The sequence below is a fragment of the Hylaeus anthracinus genome, unplaced genomic scaffold, assembly GCF_026225885.1.
Source record: "Hylaeus anthracinus isolate JK02 unplaced genomic scaffold, UHH_iyHylAnth1.0_haploid 11982, whole genome shotgun sequence".
Classification (NCBI taxonomy): Eukaryota; Metazoa; Arthropoda; class Insecta; order Hymenoptera; family Colletidae; genus Hylaeus; species Hylaeus anthracinus.
This window is the reverse complement of record NW_026534330.1, coordinates 6,532,180-6,550,122: the sequence shown is the minus strand read 5'-3', so window position 1 is coordinate 6,550,122 and position 17,943 is coordinate 6,532,180. Positions and strand designations below refer to the sequence as shown.

The following is a 17,943-nucleotide window of genomic DNA, read 5'->3' as shown; positions in this document are numbered from 1 at the left end:
TAGCGATTACTAGGATAATGTCAACGAAAGTCTCGACTTGATTATGGTGACTGTTGTTACTTTATCTCAATATCCTTGTCAAGCAGTACGCTCGAATCAAGATACAGAGACTCAATTTTTGTAATAAAATTGCGACTGTTGTCGAGAAGTCGCTATATCTATATAACCTTTACCGTCTTGGGTACTGACGTATTCGAAACGTATTATGATTTCCTGGATGCCAATTAACGTTACTAATTTTATACTACCAATAACGAACATCAATGAATACCTAACGATCATTTCGTCGATATAACACTCATAAATACAAGAATTTATGCGTTAAGCTCGGTTCTATCGGTACTTTCATCGAATGACATTAAACTATCAGGCTCCAAAGCACCAACCAAGACAGTAAAGGATTTCTCTGATTCTCAACAAAAAATCTTTCGTATCAGGTCTTTCGTTGACTCCACCATTTGTGTTTTTCTATCAATTGTAAATATATCACGTGGAACTCTTACTTTCTTCATTCCTAATCAATGATCAGTAAACGAAAAGTAGGAAAAAGAGAATCTGATCCCTGCAACGAAATTCCATATAAATGATTTGCTATTGTTTCGTTAAAAAAAAAAAGATTCTCGATTTCCACGATCACTCGTGGGCTGCTTTCAGTTTACAGCGTCAAAGTATGGGATAGAACGCCTTCTATCCTTTAATTCCTCGAATTTCAGCGAGATTTGGTATCGATAGTTCGAACGCTGTCACAGTAGCAGTGCTGGACTAAATTGATATTCGAAACGTAGAACTTTTTACATAGTCTGCATATATCCTAGACCGAATTCACCATGATCAATGTGAAATGATATTTTCTGTCTACGTGTTGCGAATAAAAACTAGTCTGAAATATTTATTTGACTCTGCAGATCTAAAATAAATATTTGAAGCGCGTTGCTTTTAATAAACACACAGAACGATTCCTAATTGTACGTGCAAAGAAACGTTTTTGGAATATTATCTTCGCAAATTCGTACACAATCGATATTTCGTAACATTTAAACAAATCTATACATAGACGTCGCATACGCGAATGTGCACAAATACACAAAGCAGTTTTTCGTTAAATGTCACATTTCTTATTAGACAAAGCAAAACAAACGCTTTAGACATAGACGCATATTCGTTTAGTAACTTTTAACTTCCTTATCAAATAATACTTGTAACGAGCAATGCGTGTCGAATAATGATCTTTAAAATTATTTTAATTACAGCGTCTCAAATAAATATTTCTAATATTCTAATCTATCTCACGTAAAATCAATCTCCTATTTTATTCCAACGAAATTCTACCTCGGTTGGTTGTCTTTTCAATAGATTCGAAATAAACCCAGCAATACTACGAATGTATAATACACCTAAACTAACTGCACCGATCGACGGATAATCGCACGTGTCAATCAAAAAACGGACGTATCAAACAAAGGAAAATATTCTCTAATCACAAAGTGCATTGATCAAAGGAATACCTTGCTCGCCGCGAATGTATGAAAGGTACACGTTTGAAGTTTCTAACGGCTCGAACGTGTCTCGCTCGTCGCGATTTCCTCGTAATCGATAATTGATCGCGATCAGAATCAATCTGTATAAAACTTTCAAGCATTTACACTCACATGAACGAAATTACAACCGTTTCGTCAAACCCCCAGACGAAAGGGTTGAAACGAATTTAATCGCGACGAAAAGCGTTGTCTTTTGTCTTTATCGACGCCTTCGTCCTGGATACGCAGTGGTTAACAGGAACGCATTCTTATTAATCTTACATCGCCAAACGAAGGAGAGAAACCGAACCGATACAAATTTGTGAGAAAATCAAATGAAATGAAGAAATAATAAATGAAAAGAGAAAAAAGAAATGAAAAAGAGTCTAGAGAACAGGAGTACGGACGACATTTTGTGCGGCTGACGCTGCGCCTTCTCTTTGCACTCGACAAGAGCCCTTCTCGCCATAATCGAGCCCGTACATAGAAAGTTATATACAACGATAAAACACGAACTGCAGTGGCAGTGAATAGTGCACATGAATATTGCAATCAGCAGCAACTGGCGGTGGCGGCGGCGACTCGTTTACATCGCGATACACGGCAGCGTCTACCACAGGCTACATACCTTGTATTCCTCCCTTGTTCTCGCTTTTGTAAATTCGCTCCTTTTCCCGTTTTGCGCAAATTCTTTTTTTGTTTGTTTTTGTTTTTTGTTCGTTTGTTTAATTCGATTTAAATCCGGCCGAATGCCGCGAATTTCGACGTGCGTGTGTGTATTCGTTTTCGGTAGATGCGTCGCGCTGGTCGTTGACACGCGCATCTACTTTTATTTATTTATTTACTTTTTTATGATCTCTTTGTCGTTTTCCCCCCTCTTTCACGCGTTTGCACATCCCACAGTTCCGTGTATTGTCGTTCGGCCGCGCGCTAATCGCATCCCCTGGCTCCCGTTTTGTCCGATCCCTCGTCCCATCCATTAGTTTTCGTCGGGTGTCGTCGTTTTTTTTTTTTTTTTTTAGGCGCGTGTGCCCGTGAATTTGTATCGTTGTGACCGTGTTGTTTCCGTGTATGCGTGCACGTGTATCAGAGACCGGGGCAACGCTCTACTTCAGATCCAAAATATTCGAGTAACGAATAAAACGTGAACGCGATATATATTCGTTACTCGTGCGAACGAAACTCGTAGCTTGAATCGTAGAATGGAATATTCGTTTCTGTTTACATACAACCGCTTATGAAATTTTTTTTTTTTACGATGAACGAATACAAATTCGGATCGAATAAACGTCACGAATAAATCGCTGTATTCGAATAAAGTTTCGTCCGGTCTCTGCCCGTGCGCGGGCATACTTCGTTCTCGTACGTGTGCGTATATCGAATTAGTGTCAGCACGCACACGCGCATATAAAGGGTGCGCGAGTGCCACAGAGAGAGATAGAGAAAGAGATAGAGAGCGAGAGCGAAGAAGTATTCGTGTGTATAGGTGTATCCGTGTATTTTCCTTACGTATGTATACTTCCATTCATCCTTATATGTATATATACATACATGTATGTATACATATACATTATGGATATACATGCATACATACATATCTGTATACGTGTATGAATGTATGTATATATGTACATTCGTATATACACGTACGTGAGTTTCACAAAAATATATAAAAGAGAGAGTGTCTATGTATACACACATATGTGCATATATACCTATAATTTTCATATATATATATATATATATGTGTATATATATATAGTCGATTTATACTCAAAGTCGTGTGGAAAAGGGTCTTTTTATCATGTATATATATATGTATAAATATACACATTATAAATATATATATACATGCGCTTGTATAAATACATATATATACGTTTATGTATAGAACCTGTACAAAGTACTTGATTGAAATTTTTTTGTCCTTAGCCACAACACAAGACACGAGGTAAAGGTTACACGTAGCCCCGCACTCCCGTTCACACGCACTCTATATTATATCTCGGCACATCATTTGCAAGTGATACGATCTAAAACTATCTATACAAGGTGATCCTTGCAACCGAAACGAGTCGTAGTCTTTTTTTCATTAAGATTGAAGTAAACCAGCGAAACGCATCGTACGAATCAGGGAAATCGACTTCTCACCTGCAAGACGATACAGCTCGGTTACGATACAAATTCAAATGAAATAAAATCATTGAAATGATTGTAATGCAAGTATTGAATAATCTGGTAATATTACACAGGATACAATGAAATTTTGAAATCCATATGTTTGATAAATCCTAACGTGAACGAATTGGAATAACTTCTGAGGTACTCCATAGTCGTCTTGCTTCAGCACCTTTGTCATAGAGTTATGAGGTTATGTCATAGAGTTCTTAAGGAAACTTTACTAAATCGTACGATGCTTTCCTATACCAGTTTTGGTTGTCTCGTAGCTAAGAGTTGCAGTCTGTCGCAGTTGCAGGGGCCACCCTGCATATGCATGTATACACATACATGTACATATATGCATACGTTAATTTTTTTCTTCTTTATATCTTTTGCAGACAAGGCAAGGTACAAAATCACGATATGAGAGACGAACACACGACTCTGCCCTGCGAAGTGAACAATGCATTTTACGTTTTAAGGACAAAAAATGTCTTGATGAGAATCGATCTGAATAAATTTTCTTCATATCTCTTCTGTATCCTCCGGCGGGTGTATCCTCCATCGTCATCGTCTTCTTTTTTTTTTTATACAGTTTACTGTAGAACGACAATATATTCATCTCTTCTGTACCTATTTACATTATCTTGAATGAGCTACAGCGATGGTATACTTTTAAAGTCGCAAAGGCGAATTACAATTCCTCAGCGATCAGCCTTGAAGATGTTCTCAAGCGTTTAAGGTTTTAAGCTGCTTGCTTCGCATTGTTTTTATTTTATTTATTTATTTTTTGTTTGTTTAGGTATTATATTTATTTCTCGTCTCCTCTGTTACTTTATTTCTGAAGGGATGGGGAGGGGGATTTAATCACACAGTTTTACTCTTCACGGTAAGCCGTTCAGTCCGTATATTGCCCTCGCGGAACGGAGGACGATATATTTTAATATCTTACGAGTATTTAAAGAGCGTAACGTGTAGCTACCCTCGGACCACGTTTTTTCACCATGCCGCTTCCCGTTTCCCTTCGATTTCATTTCTTTTTCTTCCGTGTTCTATCTCGTCGTCGCAGATCTTCATTTTCATTTCTTCGTTTTTTTTTTTTTTTTGACTTCTTCGCCCACGCGTCACTGATGGTTGTGTCTCCTCTTTGCTACGACCACGTCTCAACGTAAAAATGTTCGGTCACGATGTAAAAGAAAAAACGAATCACGCAGCGATGAGTAACAAGGAACGAAGAATTCTGCGGACACTATGAAGGGAAACTGATCCAGCTGCGATTTAGCGAGAGTAACATCGCTGGCAACACGTGACCAGCGGAGAAAACGGACGTGCTGATGACTTGCTCTATGGACGGGGTTTTGCGATAATTCGTTGAGGACACGCGATGTCGTACCAAAATGCCAGCCAACGAAGATTAGATGGATCCGTAGGGTTGACGGACGGCATGATGGCTTCCTTTTGCACGATTATATATAGGAATAAGGTCCGTCGGTGAGGGCGCTACACAGCAACAGTCAGGAGGCGTCGTCCTTCCCTCTCGCTCCTCTGCTTGGCTTGTATTCGAGACCTGGATCGAACTGCATTAGCACGAACACCTGTCGATTAGCAAACAGAACAATCCTTTTAATAATTTGCAACTTCGTTGTGGGTCGTTCGAAAATTAAATTAAGCGTGATTCCTTATTTTATGTTATATAATCAAGGTAGCTATAAGACGAAGGGTCTAAAAATAGATGCGATAGCGAAGCCAGACTTCGTATTTTTCAGAACAAATTATGAAGTATTATAATTAATCTATAAGAAAGGTCTGTAAAAATGATGGAGTACCTGATCTGTGGGTAATAAGGTAAAGTCATCCGGTGGATTTGTAATGACGTATCGCTTAGACGAGGCATCGCACGACGAGCTCGTGTCTCGAAACCTAAAAGATCCGTTTGCATATTAGCGTTTGATCGGGCAATGGACGTTAATAATCCATGGACTAAACTAAAACACACCAAATACGAACGAACAGAACTAAACTAAATAATAAATGCTGGCAACAATGACTAAGCTAAACAAACAGATGACACAAAGACAATCGTAAAAAATGATAGGTATTTGTTGGATGAAGGCAACTTACGATCGGCGTTTCTTTTTCATGATGCAAAAACGCAAAATGTAAAAGTATGCGGCAAAAAATCAAAAGTCACATAGTAAGTACGAGAATGGCACGGTAAAAAGATAATTAACGGCAGTGTAACAATTGCGGCAGCCATATGAGAAAATCTTTCAGAGACAAGATATAATATGTAACGTGTACAATGTTCATGTACAATAAATCCAATAAATACCATCGAGAGAAGGAAAAAAGTCCGGTACCTGTACCTGTACAGACCAATGCACAGCATTCCATACGACTTTAATGCCGCGACAAAGAGGTCACCGTACTTGCCTCCTTCGCCATACTGGGCCAACGGCCCGTCATACAACGCGATTTGACCAACTCGACAACGATCTCTATTGGCCAGGCTATCCGCCGTACTGGAAATAACAATTCATTGAGGAACACAAACTTCGGTTGGAGTTATATTAAATTATTCATATATATATACACGGGTTATGACGAGATAAAAGATGCCAGCTACAACTTACCTGTAACCACCTCTTAAACCTGCCCCTTCAGCCAGGATTAATTCTAACTCAGGCGTTGCTCCACCGGTGATTAACGACCGGATCAAAGTCAGCGCATTTTGGTTAAAATATGTCTGCAATTGACAAATAACCCACACACGCAAAATTAATACGGATACTAATAATATTTAATCGTGGAGTAATATGTATCGTTGTAAGGTCTGCAAAGTGTGGAAGGTGTTATAGTGTCGTCTAGAAAAAATAAATGTTATTGTATTTGGGTAAATGGACTTTTGAATGCATTGGGTACGAATGAGTGTTTATGACTGTGCCGAAGAGCAGCATGGGAGCTTGGAAATGCTTGGCATAAATGTGTTGTGTATAAGTAAAAATTTGTCTACACTTCAGGGCCACGCTGAGACGAACCATCTACTGCAGTGATTCATAATTATTATTTTTAAATTAATACTTTAGAAGCAATTTATTATTGAGTATCGAGCGTTTCTCTCCCTAAATTGTGTTATGATGCCAAACGCACAAAGCACCTTTTCCTAAACTATGTTGTTGGCATAAAAATTGGAGCTAACCCTCGGAAAACTTCTTGTACAGGTAAAAAGTAAGTACACCTATTTATTACGAGATAACTGCTTTTGTTTCAACACACTTGAAACATAGTTCGCCACGATTAGAAACGGGCTTCCAGTCACGCTATGGCTGACAATTAGTCGCGTGACACTGTTTTGGACTAGACGTTCTAAGGTTTCGGCTGTAATATCACACTGATGGACTCGCAGCAGTTAAAATGACGGAACCACAGATGACAGATGTCGGTTTCTGTCTGTCACGTTAAAAGACTGGCACGTACACCGATTTAGCATGAGTGAGTGTAGTGATGCACGTCTGCCTCTCCCATCGGCTTCCACATCACCCTTTGCCATTACAGTTGGAAGATATCAAAACAAGCAAGCTGGTAGCTCCCAAAAGAATCAAGTACAGTACACCCTAGTTTATTTTTAATTATACACGATTGATATGTAGTTTTCAAGTTATCACATGCTCTAAATGTATGAGTCTTTAATATAGTAAAATTTCATGTATTAACAAAATCTTGTTCTGTTTTTCAGTTACGATACTCTTTAGTTTATGTAACGAAGATTGATATGATTTTTCCGCGTAATCGTTAGGAGTGTAGAGCATTCGTTTAGAATGGGAAATATCGATATGGATACAGTAAATGTGACAATTTTATAAGAATAATCAGAAAAAAAATTGTTAAAACAAGTAATCACACATCAAATAATTGTTTCAAACAGATTGTTTATGTGTCATATCATCGTTTTAAAACCACAAATAATAAATAGGTTGTTTGTAGGTCATACAATTACTTCGAAATCACAATTTATCACACTAATAAGAGGTTTATATCAGACTCCAAAAAATGTAAAGAATGGGACGACTTCGTAGTCATGTGGGGTTATACGTGGTTAGCAGAATAACACTAGTAAACGTTAAAATGGTTTCAGATGGTTCACCTCCCCGTTCAGTTCAAGTGTAGACGTATCCTAATAGGCTGAGAAGGTCGCAGTATCGTACTTCAACGTTAGTCATTCAATTACCCGTTGCGAGTCACGTCGAGACGTTTGAATTGTCATCGCACTCGGACAGTCATAAAAATTAACCGTAGCATTGCTAAACAATATTGTCGTGCAGTATAATTAATTTCAGCTGCAAGTATACTACTGTCTTTATAGCAGAGTGTTCGTCTACCTTCATATTTACCTGTCCATTCACCAATGTGTTCCTACATTATTAAAAATTGTCGCGAGTTCTGTGGAATCGTTTTGCTTAGTATTTGATAGAGTATATTATGTATCGTCTATGTAATATATATATATATATATCGATTTTTTAACACCACTAACCGTCGACATTAACGAATCTAATACGCTGACGGCAAAGGCAGTACCGCAAGCGAAGGGTTGGGTGAGGTAGAGTTCCGTGTCCGGATCGTCGTCGTCGTCCTGGTCAAGGAACTGCACGTTGCTATCGTTTACGAGTTCTGAGAAGGAAACAGGAATTAGTCACGTCAAACTTCCATACAGGCAAACGATTCGATTGAGTTACGATACCTGTTATCATTGGCACGTTCGCTCCATAAACGGATCCTCGTCGCTGTAAAACGATCGGGCTGCCAACTGCGGTCAAATTACCTTGCTCATTATTCGCTGGAATTGCCACTTAAGATTTCATTGTGTGTATATAACAAATTAAAATAAAATGTGGCGCGATCAATTTTATTTCTGTGGAATCGATAGGATGAATTTGTTCGATGGCGTGTGAAATGATATACTTCCGAAAGACGAGCGATCGTATAGACTTATTTAAGTTAGTAAAAAATGATGGAAAGGTGTGTCAGAACATAGTCTGGCGAGTGTTATGTGTACCTTGGCTGAGCACTCCAATCGTGTCGTCGAAGGTCATAGCCTTGATATTAAGGGACGCGAGGATGGCCTCCTTGTCGGCGAGGGTGGGGTCATCATTGCTAGGCACTTTAGCCGACAGGATGCAACACATGTCGCACAGATTGACGTTAACGGCACGCAAATCTGCTCTGCTTAGTGGTGAACCCTGCGAACATTAACAATTTTACTTGAACAATGTAGCTCTGTTCTATCTATACGAACATATTGTGATTTCATTTTCTTAACAGACTGACGATAGTATAAAAGATATTCTAAAGGGAAACGTAACTTTCGGCGATCAAATTAACACTAAAACTACCAAGGTTAGTTCGACCTTGACATGTACTGGTGGTACCGCGTTAAGTTGCCGAATGTGTATAAACCGAAGGAGACGTAATGAAGTATCGTAAAGCCTCGATGTAAATTTCAATGACGGTAGGGTTGTTTAAATGGCCAGGAAATGTTCTTTACGTTTAGCACCGATATCTTTGGTAGATTCTGCAACATTTTCCACTCGCGGCGGATGTAGTCCACAGACCCAACTATCACTACATGTTTAAGCTCGTGGTAATGGAAATTGGAAGCTCGTAATGGCATGACGAGGTTTCTCAGTCCGATGAGGGGCGAGTCGGGATCGGCGAACAGGCAGACGACGACGTGTCCATTCAGAACCGTCATGGCTGCCTGATTGCGATCCAGTATGCAGTCTTCGAGGTTGCGGGATGGACTCCAATGGAACATGCCCGTCGAATCGTACTTCATTTCGGTCTTCTCGAAATCAAAGTCTTTCGCCTGGTCGTCGGCGATTCCGACTTGAAGACCACCGTTATTGTTTACGTTCGTACCGCCAGAAGCTCTGCTTGTTGGCCTGAAAAGGGCATCAAAACATGGCGTCAAAGATGTTAATAACCAACTCCAAACACATTGGAGTCCAGGGTCTTCCAAAAGGAACTTTAGAATATTTTAATTAATATTAAAACTGGTGCGTACTTTCATTTAAAATAACAAAAATTGGATACATTTAATTTCTGTTTCATTAATAATCAAAATGCCAAAGTGCTTTTTAGAAAACCCTTATACATAAATGAAAAATAATCTTTTTGAATTAATATCCTCAGCTAACGGTCAGCTCCACTGATACTCATCTTCTAAACATGACACAGAACATGAAAATCTACAGAAAAGGTATCTTGATCGATCAGTGTGATCGGTAACAATGCCCACATTATTGTTTCCACCCCCTGTAGGTACAAGAACTTCACTCGAAACGAGCTTCGTCACTATCAGGCAAGTAATGTGATTCGAACGTCTCGATGCTACTGGTAATTATCATCCTGCAGCTCGAACCGCATTAAATGATACGTTTTCTACCGGTTGCATCGGATGAGGTAGTCGTATCGAGTTTCAAATCGAGATCACTCGATCCAACACCCTTTAGATCTCTTTTGTGGGATCATTGGAAAGCTGAATGTTTCAAGAAGATTACTAGTTGCGCTTCTGATAACACGAAGAGGACACTCGATGTCTTAAAATTAGAAAATTTGTATCTTTGAATTGACGAATGTTCTTTCAAGTTGCAAGTTCAAGAACCTATCATTCAGGTATTCTTTATAGGACAAAAACTAGATTCTTTTTAACCGACTTCGAAAAGGAGGTGGTTACTTAATTCGACATGTATATTTTGTTTGTATGTTATTATTCTCGTTGCTTAGAGCCTTTAAAATATTTCTACCACGTAATATTTAAAAAATTTCAAAATTGTCAACGTTATAACTATTTATGTCACAATAATGATTGCTACTTAATGTTACCCTTCATTAAAATTGAAATCGATAAACCTCGACGACCTGCAAAAATGTACATTCCCATGCGATTCTCTAGCAAGCGCTCGCGTGTAAGTAGTGCACAACTAGATAGAATCACAACGACTATGGCACAACATACGAGAGTGTTAACGAAAAAAAGCGTACATAAGTTTTTTCACTTCGTAGGCGAGATGGTAGCCAGGGTACGGAGACTCCTCTTGCGATCTGGAATCAGAAGGATTTTGCAACGTTGGATTCGTATTTGCATAGAACAAATCTTCCATTGATTCGCGACAAAATGGTCTTGAACATATTCACGATGATTACGATATTTCTGCTTGAATAATGATAGTTCTCATAATATTTTTAAAACAAATTGATGAGATATTTGGCAATAACCATTCACTGGTGTGTTGATAATGAGTCTGTTGTACCTTTAGCTTAATGACTATGATTGCAATTTAGTAATCCTGATAAATAATCCTTGCTGTGAAAACTGTTTTCCTTAATCTTAGAATTTACAAATAAAAAATAGGCTTCCATAATTATTTGTGGGGATGAAAATACTGTTAATTGTTCAATAATACATTCTAAATCTCATAGTATTTTTTAATAGCTTCGAAAATTACTTCACGACAAATTTTTAGAATAACTGCTGATAATGGAAGATAGAAATCAAAGTAGTTCATAGACGTATGCGCTCCATAAACGATATCATTGTACTGGGTGAAGATGTACTTCAATAAATAGATAAAAACAGATTGTGCATGAAATTAGGTGCAAGAATTGCATGTTTCATCTAGATTGGACAGACGAAGAGGTCAGTATTTATTCAGAACTTCTACGGTGAAATCCAAACACAATGAAACACTAGCAACACCAACTTTTCGTTCAGTAGCACGTCTTGCAACAATAACAAAAATTTGTATATCAAAGAGAGAATCTATCAGATAGGTAATCAGACTTGGAATTAAATACCTTTGATTGTACGGTTGATTCGGACTTGATAAACTGTCGTTCGTCGTTCGATTCACGTTCGGTTTCACCTTATTTACCTGCTTCGTCGAATTCATCATGGTCATCCCAACGGAATTACGATGATTTCTCATGGCTGGAAAACAAGAAAGAACATCTTCGTATTAGTACACAGATTGGTCAATTAGAGACAGGATAACCCTTTCAATTTTGCAGATATGACAAATTCATTCTAGATCATTTCAATTGTGTTAAGAAATAAACGTGTCGCTCAAAAATTGTCGTCGAAAGTTCATCAATTAATAAATATTCAAGATCGTTGTAATTTTTATTAAATAAAACAATTTTTGAATGTAATAAATAAATTTTTCATTTACCATCAGAAATGTACAAATTTCTATTTAAAGAAACTACAAGAACCTCGAATGACAAACACAAACTTCGGACAAAAATTCCTGTGCAACACATTTCCACACTTGAAATACTTGAAATTGTGCTTAGAACATTTTTCGATATCTTCAAAACAAAAAGAAACGTCAGTTAGATGCATATGTACAAAAGTAACATATTCGTCGGCGAGATTAAATCGATGGTTAACTTTAAAACTGTACACTGCTCTAAGTTAAGTTCCCTTTCTCTTCTAATTCTTAGTGCAGTGAAGACTAGTCGTGGCTCACGGCTTTCAATTTCTAGATCAACTATGACTACTTTCGAAACTACGAGTGGGAAAACTCTCTCAGACTTCTGAACGGCCTCTGAATACATCAGGTAACAAGTTCAGAAACAAATGACTCCAGTGTACAGTTTATCCATTGTCAGTTAGTGTACAGTTCTATTTGGAGAAGATAAACGTTGGATGTACACGTACATAAAAGTAAATAAATATAGGAAACGATATAAATCCGTTTAGACCGTGGCGATTCGTAACAATGCACATTCGTATCGTCATCTTTTTTTTCAGTCAGAAAGTGTTTGCGATCAAAACAGTGCGGAATATATTCTTGGTCCTGTGCTGCGACGTTAAAAGGGATCGATGAGAGGGAGGTGGGCAACTTTCATGGGGGCAACACAAGAAAAGAAACGAGCATTAGGTTCATTCGAAACTCACCGTTCGGGTCGTCTCGTTCGCGACTGACCTCACCTACAATTAATACATCAGCATTAATTCGTATCTAGATTTCGCGTCCAGCGTAGCTAATAGACAAAGCAACAATGGTTAAGACAATTACAGAGTGTCACACTGATCGTGACCTAACAACCCCCCAATTATAGCGCATTATACTTTTTATTTATCAGCAAGAGCCTACATATCCCATGCTTGCAGGCACGCATACTTATCCTTTGCACGTGCCACCTCGTCATTCTTCAACGACTAGAATTGCTGACGATTCGCGAACGATACGGTTTTCAAAAATACATCAAATGCTAGTCATCGAGTGATTCAAAGATATTCTAATTTCATCTTAAACTACAAGCAAAATATTCTAATGTAATCACGACCTTCGTCAGTAAAAGATTTTTTATCTCACTAATCCGTATTTATTTCACCCAATAAAGCGAGAGAGGAACTTCTCCTATTAGAACAAGCATTGAGAAGATTTCCAAGACTATAATCTTTTAAATAGCTCACCGTGAATGCAACCGATATTCGGCGTGGCAATCGTTCCAAGGTGATTTAAATGGAGCAGTATAAATAATGTACCAATTAAACCAAAATACGTGTGGTTCGATAACGTCAAGTAAATATTTTCTTATCGGTCGTACCAACGAAATATTCCAAGATTGAGCAAGCATGGATGAATTTAATTTGCGAGAACACTTCCAAGCTATGCAAAAAATAATTTTGGACAATGAACATCAGAGGAATAGATTTGATGTAACGATGAGAGTCGAGCAGTGTTCGCGACCGCAAGCAATTTCTAGCCATTACGACGGGTGCAAAGTGTCTGCGAAGGACAATAAAAAAGCGATTAGGCGCTCGTCACGGTAATCAGATGGACCACCACCTATACGTAATAAATTGAAGAAAATGAAATAGAGTATGGAATTATGACCTGTCTAAACGTTACCATGGAAAGAAATTTTCATAACAAATGAGACCAATCTACCGTGCTCTCTACAACTATCAATTAACCGTTTCGCAATCGTTAATAGAATGACATAAATGTGTAAGTAAAGGCAAACTGTTAATACATTTGGAACAGATACAAGTGACACATATCAAAGAAGAAAATACTGAAACGGATACTCTAAACATCCTAAGCCAAATGTATATATGTACTTCAGACATAGAAAATAGACAGAAAATACTGAATCGTTCAAAACATTTGAATTCGAACAGCATTTCTCAAACTATCCATGAAATTTACAATCATCTCCGAATCAGATTCAGAAAAGAAATAGAAAAAAAGTACATCGACACGATTAAGATATCATCCAGACAAATATTAAATTGCTATATAATATTGTTATACTAATAAAATATTTAACTATTCTTTGTCGTACAAAATTTGATTGTGTAATAATGCTAAAGAGTGAGAAACGCTGATGTTCTGCTATACTACTTACGCAGACGAACACCACAATTTTATTTTCATGTATCGAATTACATGGAAAGACTCAATCATCACGTATAGATAATAAAACATCTGAATTTATTGAAACTTCTTTCCCAGCAACAGTATTACCAATTACGAGGATCAATTTTAACAGCAATTGGTAAATATTGTTCTCCAAGTCATTTCGAATGAAAATCTAAACCAATTATTTTGAATTATATTCGATCGATTAATTACTGTGACTTATTCATTGCAAACTGCTGTTTTCCCGAAACTATAACTCTAATGAAATGAATTCTACAACAAAACATACGTGACGCTAAATGTAATATAAAAGCTACGAACTTTAATGATACTATAGTACTCTACGCGCTATGTGATTGATAGATTCTAATGAATTCTACGTTAAACAAAAAACTAAAGAAGAGAATGAAAATAAGTAACGACTAATGAGGGTGCGTCGTCTAATGATTCTATAAAATCATAAATTAGTCTCTGTGATTTGTGGTAGAAATTAATGTGGAAACTACAAAGAAATGAAATCAACTAATTAGACAAATTAACTCAATGTACTACATATAATGTATCTACGATAGCTACACCCACTTATCAAAACAGGAGAAAGTAGCAGATGACATTTATAATTTTAATTTTATTTCTGGGTTCTTTCTACTTTCTCCAAAATCGTTAAAAGAACAGAGTAAGCGTCTTCCGATATATCAAATAGGAAACAGTACTAGATATTTTAAGTAGAGTACTAAGTAATATTCGAAATTGAAATTAATGTTTATTCAAATATTTAATTTGTATTATTTTAAATACTGGACAGAAAATATTCGGTTTAGAAAATAAGTAAAATAATAATTTAATGTTTTACGTAAAAACCAATCATTGAATAACTTCAATGACGATTGTGATTATTCTAAATTTGAAATAACATTTCTAACTTAACATTTTTTTTTAATATTGTTGAAATCCAGTACTGTTTAATTTTGAACAAAGTTCCTCATGTCAAAACACTAAGAAATATCGGAATTGGCCAGTGAAACGTAATCGTGATTCTATTGCGGATGTTTATACATTTATAGTACATGTAAATTTTGAAAAATGTACGCAAAATTTGAAAATATAAATTGAATGTATTCTGCGTAGTCTACTTCGTTACAATCTTGAGATACATTTAATATAATTGATCACATTTCGCTTAAATAAAATATGCAACGTACAAAATGCATAAAAAAAATTCCAAAAATATATTTCAACACGTCCGAATATAAAAACACACGATTAGAATCCTCAAAAAATATTTAAAAAATTCCACGTCTCGTTTTGGCAACGTCAATTCCTAAAAATCCTCGATTTGTATGAACATCCGCAGTCTAGTGATGATACAGAACCAAAAAAGAAAAGATCGGAAACCGACAGCGTGAATAGTTAGAGATCATGAGCGCAATACTTTTCGTGAAGTAGCTTTTGGAATTCTTTCGTTCGTGAGATTCTTTGAAAGCGATTGATCGCGGTGTACCAGTATATATAGTATCATGTGATTTATCGAAATAAGGAAGATCAGCTTGCGAGATTGTAGCATGGTTTTTATTGAGGTGTACCTGTACCTCTTACGTGAACCATCTTGGGCAGTTCTGGCGGAGTGAATGTAGGGGGAGGATGGTGGTCGTCTGTAACAAACCACTACACATGTTAGCTACCCTAACTAATAATCTAAGGCCTAATTGCTACTCTATCTCTATCACTGACTAAATTCAAGCTTCGTTCCAGCGTCGAAGATTAAACAAATTTTAATTAATAATAAAAATGTCCAGATCTTGATTTCTCGATCACTTATAGGACACCAAATCTCTTCAATCAAACAAATACTTATGTTACATTCTCCAAAATGAGTTAATACTTCCATAGTAAGATAAACTTGATAAATTTTTGCTGGGAGACAAAGTTGTTTTAAATATTTTAAAAGGTTGATCTATGGAGAACTGATTACTTGGGAGATTTGAGTTATTCTAAATAGAAATTTCACGCTGCAACGGACCTTAGTACTAGTTAAACTATCTAATTGTTACTGCATAATTCATACATGTATAACTTTGAAATCTACCGTTCCAAATGCTGCTCGTGGCAACGCGGACGAGCGAGGAATTAGAAAGAGGAGACAGCGTTACGCTAAAAGTATGCACTCTGTCAAATCGTGAACCTCCTCCGCGTTGTACAAACGTTGTACTAACGTAATGCTAAAGTATACATGTCCATTATACCATCTTAAGCGCTGTACGCAGGCACTACTTGATCCATGCTAAAATTCACAGAGCCAAAGAACGATGATCGCCAGAGTTTCTGGAAACGTCAAGCCAAACAAAAGTGGAGCCGAGCGAAATTCTTCTCTGGATGAATGAATAACGAAAATACTTTTAAATTGGAAAACTGAATATAATAAATATTCGAAGCTTCGATAGTCATCCAATCGAATTTCGCCCAATCTCCGAATAAAGATGATGCCTTGAGTGAAACCAAGATGGCGATTGTAAATAAAGAACGTTCGAATATTGTCAGCATTATCTTTGTCTCTGTAAAAATGCTATTTTAATAGTATTGAAAGGCATGCAGTGATAACTTCTTACGATGTGGATATTTTACTCGACATTGCCAGTGCACGTTTTAATCGGTATAAAACTTTTGTGCGACATACTGGAGGATTCGAAAGAGTGCTCGATAAATCGTAGAATTCTACCGTGTCAAAGCAGAGTTAAACTAAAGGTTAATCCTTCCATTAGCAAAGGACCGGTGTGAAACTCGTCGCTTGCAAAATTGTATTTGCGAACGCGGCTCACTGCCTTTTGACTACGCTCTTTTATTATTTCTGTTTTCTTTTTTTGTTTGGCCTCGGTTAGGCTCGTAGCATAAGGCTAGATGTAACGTAGCGCCTGCGAAAGGCCACTTTGCACATTTGTACAGATTGACAGCCTAGACAGACTGAGATACTTAGAACAAGACACCTGAACAACTCTTTTATTCTTGCGATGAAAGAACATGTCGTGAGCAGAAGTTGCTTGGTCTCGAGTTGGACCTGCGCCAGACATGGGCGACATACTTTTGTAGATAATAGAATGTTGTATGTTGTTTTCATTCATCGATTAAATGTTGTCTACCTCTGACTGTCAGAGATATTTGAGGGTCGAATTCTCTTTTAAATATTACATATGTATATTATTTGTTCTAGCTCCCTGAAAACGAGTTACGAATAAAAATGATTTACTTCAATAACAAATCATAGTGTTTTCGTTTCAAGAATCTGATCACTAATGAAAATTATCATTTTTTTATTTTTCATATACCTTTATAATTGTAAAAATCTAACAATTATAAATAATTGAAAATATTTCGATTGAGGTGTTTAAATTCTGTCTTGAAATTAGAATGAAAATGATAAAATGAAGTGATATTCAACTCAACACTAAGCAGTTGCTCCTCTTAAAATTTCTTTCTATTATAAGAATAAAAGATATATTCAAGTGGTTTAAAGTGTCTCATTCTGCATAGTTAGATTTCTAATGCCTGATTGATTTTCACATTGGATTCTACGACGCTTAATATCGTAGGACATGCAAGAGTATATAATACACTGTCAGCATATTAATAAGGGAAAATACCAAAACCAGATATTCAAAAAATGTGTGAAATCTCTGGAATATATGATAGTGAACGTCTTGAAAAGTAATATGGTAATTGTTGGGCAAATTTATTCTGAGGAGCTGAAACCAATGTCTGGTGATTGGAATATTTATAAATTATTAGTATTCTCATTACAAGTTGTAATACTTCCCATTTATGTATTTTATGTTAAT

General features: G+C 36.8%; 1 protein-coding gene across 49 annotated transcripts in view; it reads right to left on the bottom strand.

The window, feature by feature from the left end:
* Nucleotides 1–2,344: 2,344 nt before the first annotated feature.
* Nucleotides 2,345–17,943, bottom strand: part of LOC128886338 (calcium-activated potassium channel slowpoke) — a 113,157-nt gene continuing 97,558 nt past the window's right edge. For 22 of the 49 annotated variants that reach the window (XM_054141089.1, XM_054141088.1, XM_054141097.1 and 19 more), the window contains 12 exons: nt 15,697–15,765; nt 12,640–12,672; nt 11,535–11,667; nt 10,722–10,781; nt 9,223–9,619; nt 8,734–8,917; nt 8,419–8,514; nt 8,212–8,348; nt 6,311–6,423; nt 6,038–6,199; nt 5,504–5,597; nt 2,345–5,272 (listed from right to left, as the gene is read on the bottom strand). In XM_054141089.1, coding sequence (XP_053997064.1) covers nt 5,192–5,272; nt 5,504–5,597; nt 6,038–6,199; nt 6,311–6,423; nt 8,212–8,348; nt 8,419–8,514; nt 8,734–8,917; nt 9,223–9,619; nt 10,722–10,781; nt 11,535–11,667; nt 12,640–12,672; nt 15,697–15,765 — 1,559 coding nt within the window. In that variant the 3' untranslated portion in view covers nt 2,345–5,191. The remainder of the gene's footprint in view (nt 5,273–5,503; nt 5,598–6,037; nt 6,200–6,310; nt 6,424–8,211; nt 8,349–8,418; nt 8,515–8,733; nt 8,918–9,222; nt 9,620–10,721; nt 10,782–11,534; nt 11,668–12,639; nt 12,673–15,696; nt 15,766–17,943) is intronic. The other 27 variants (XM_054141135.1, XM_054141134.1, XM_054141132.1 and 24 more) reach the window with 6 other exon arrangements.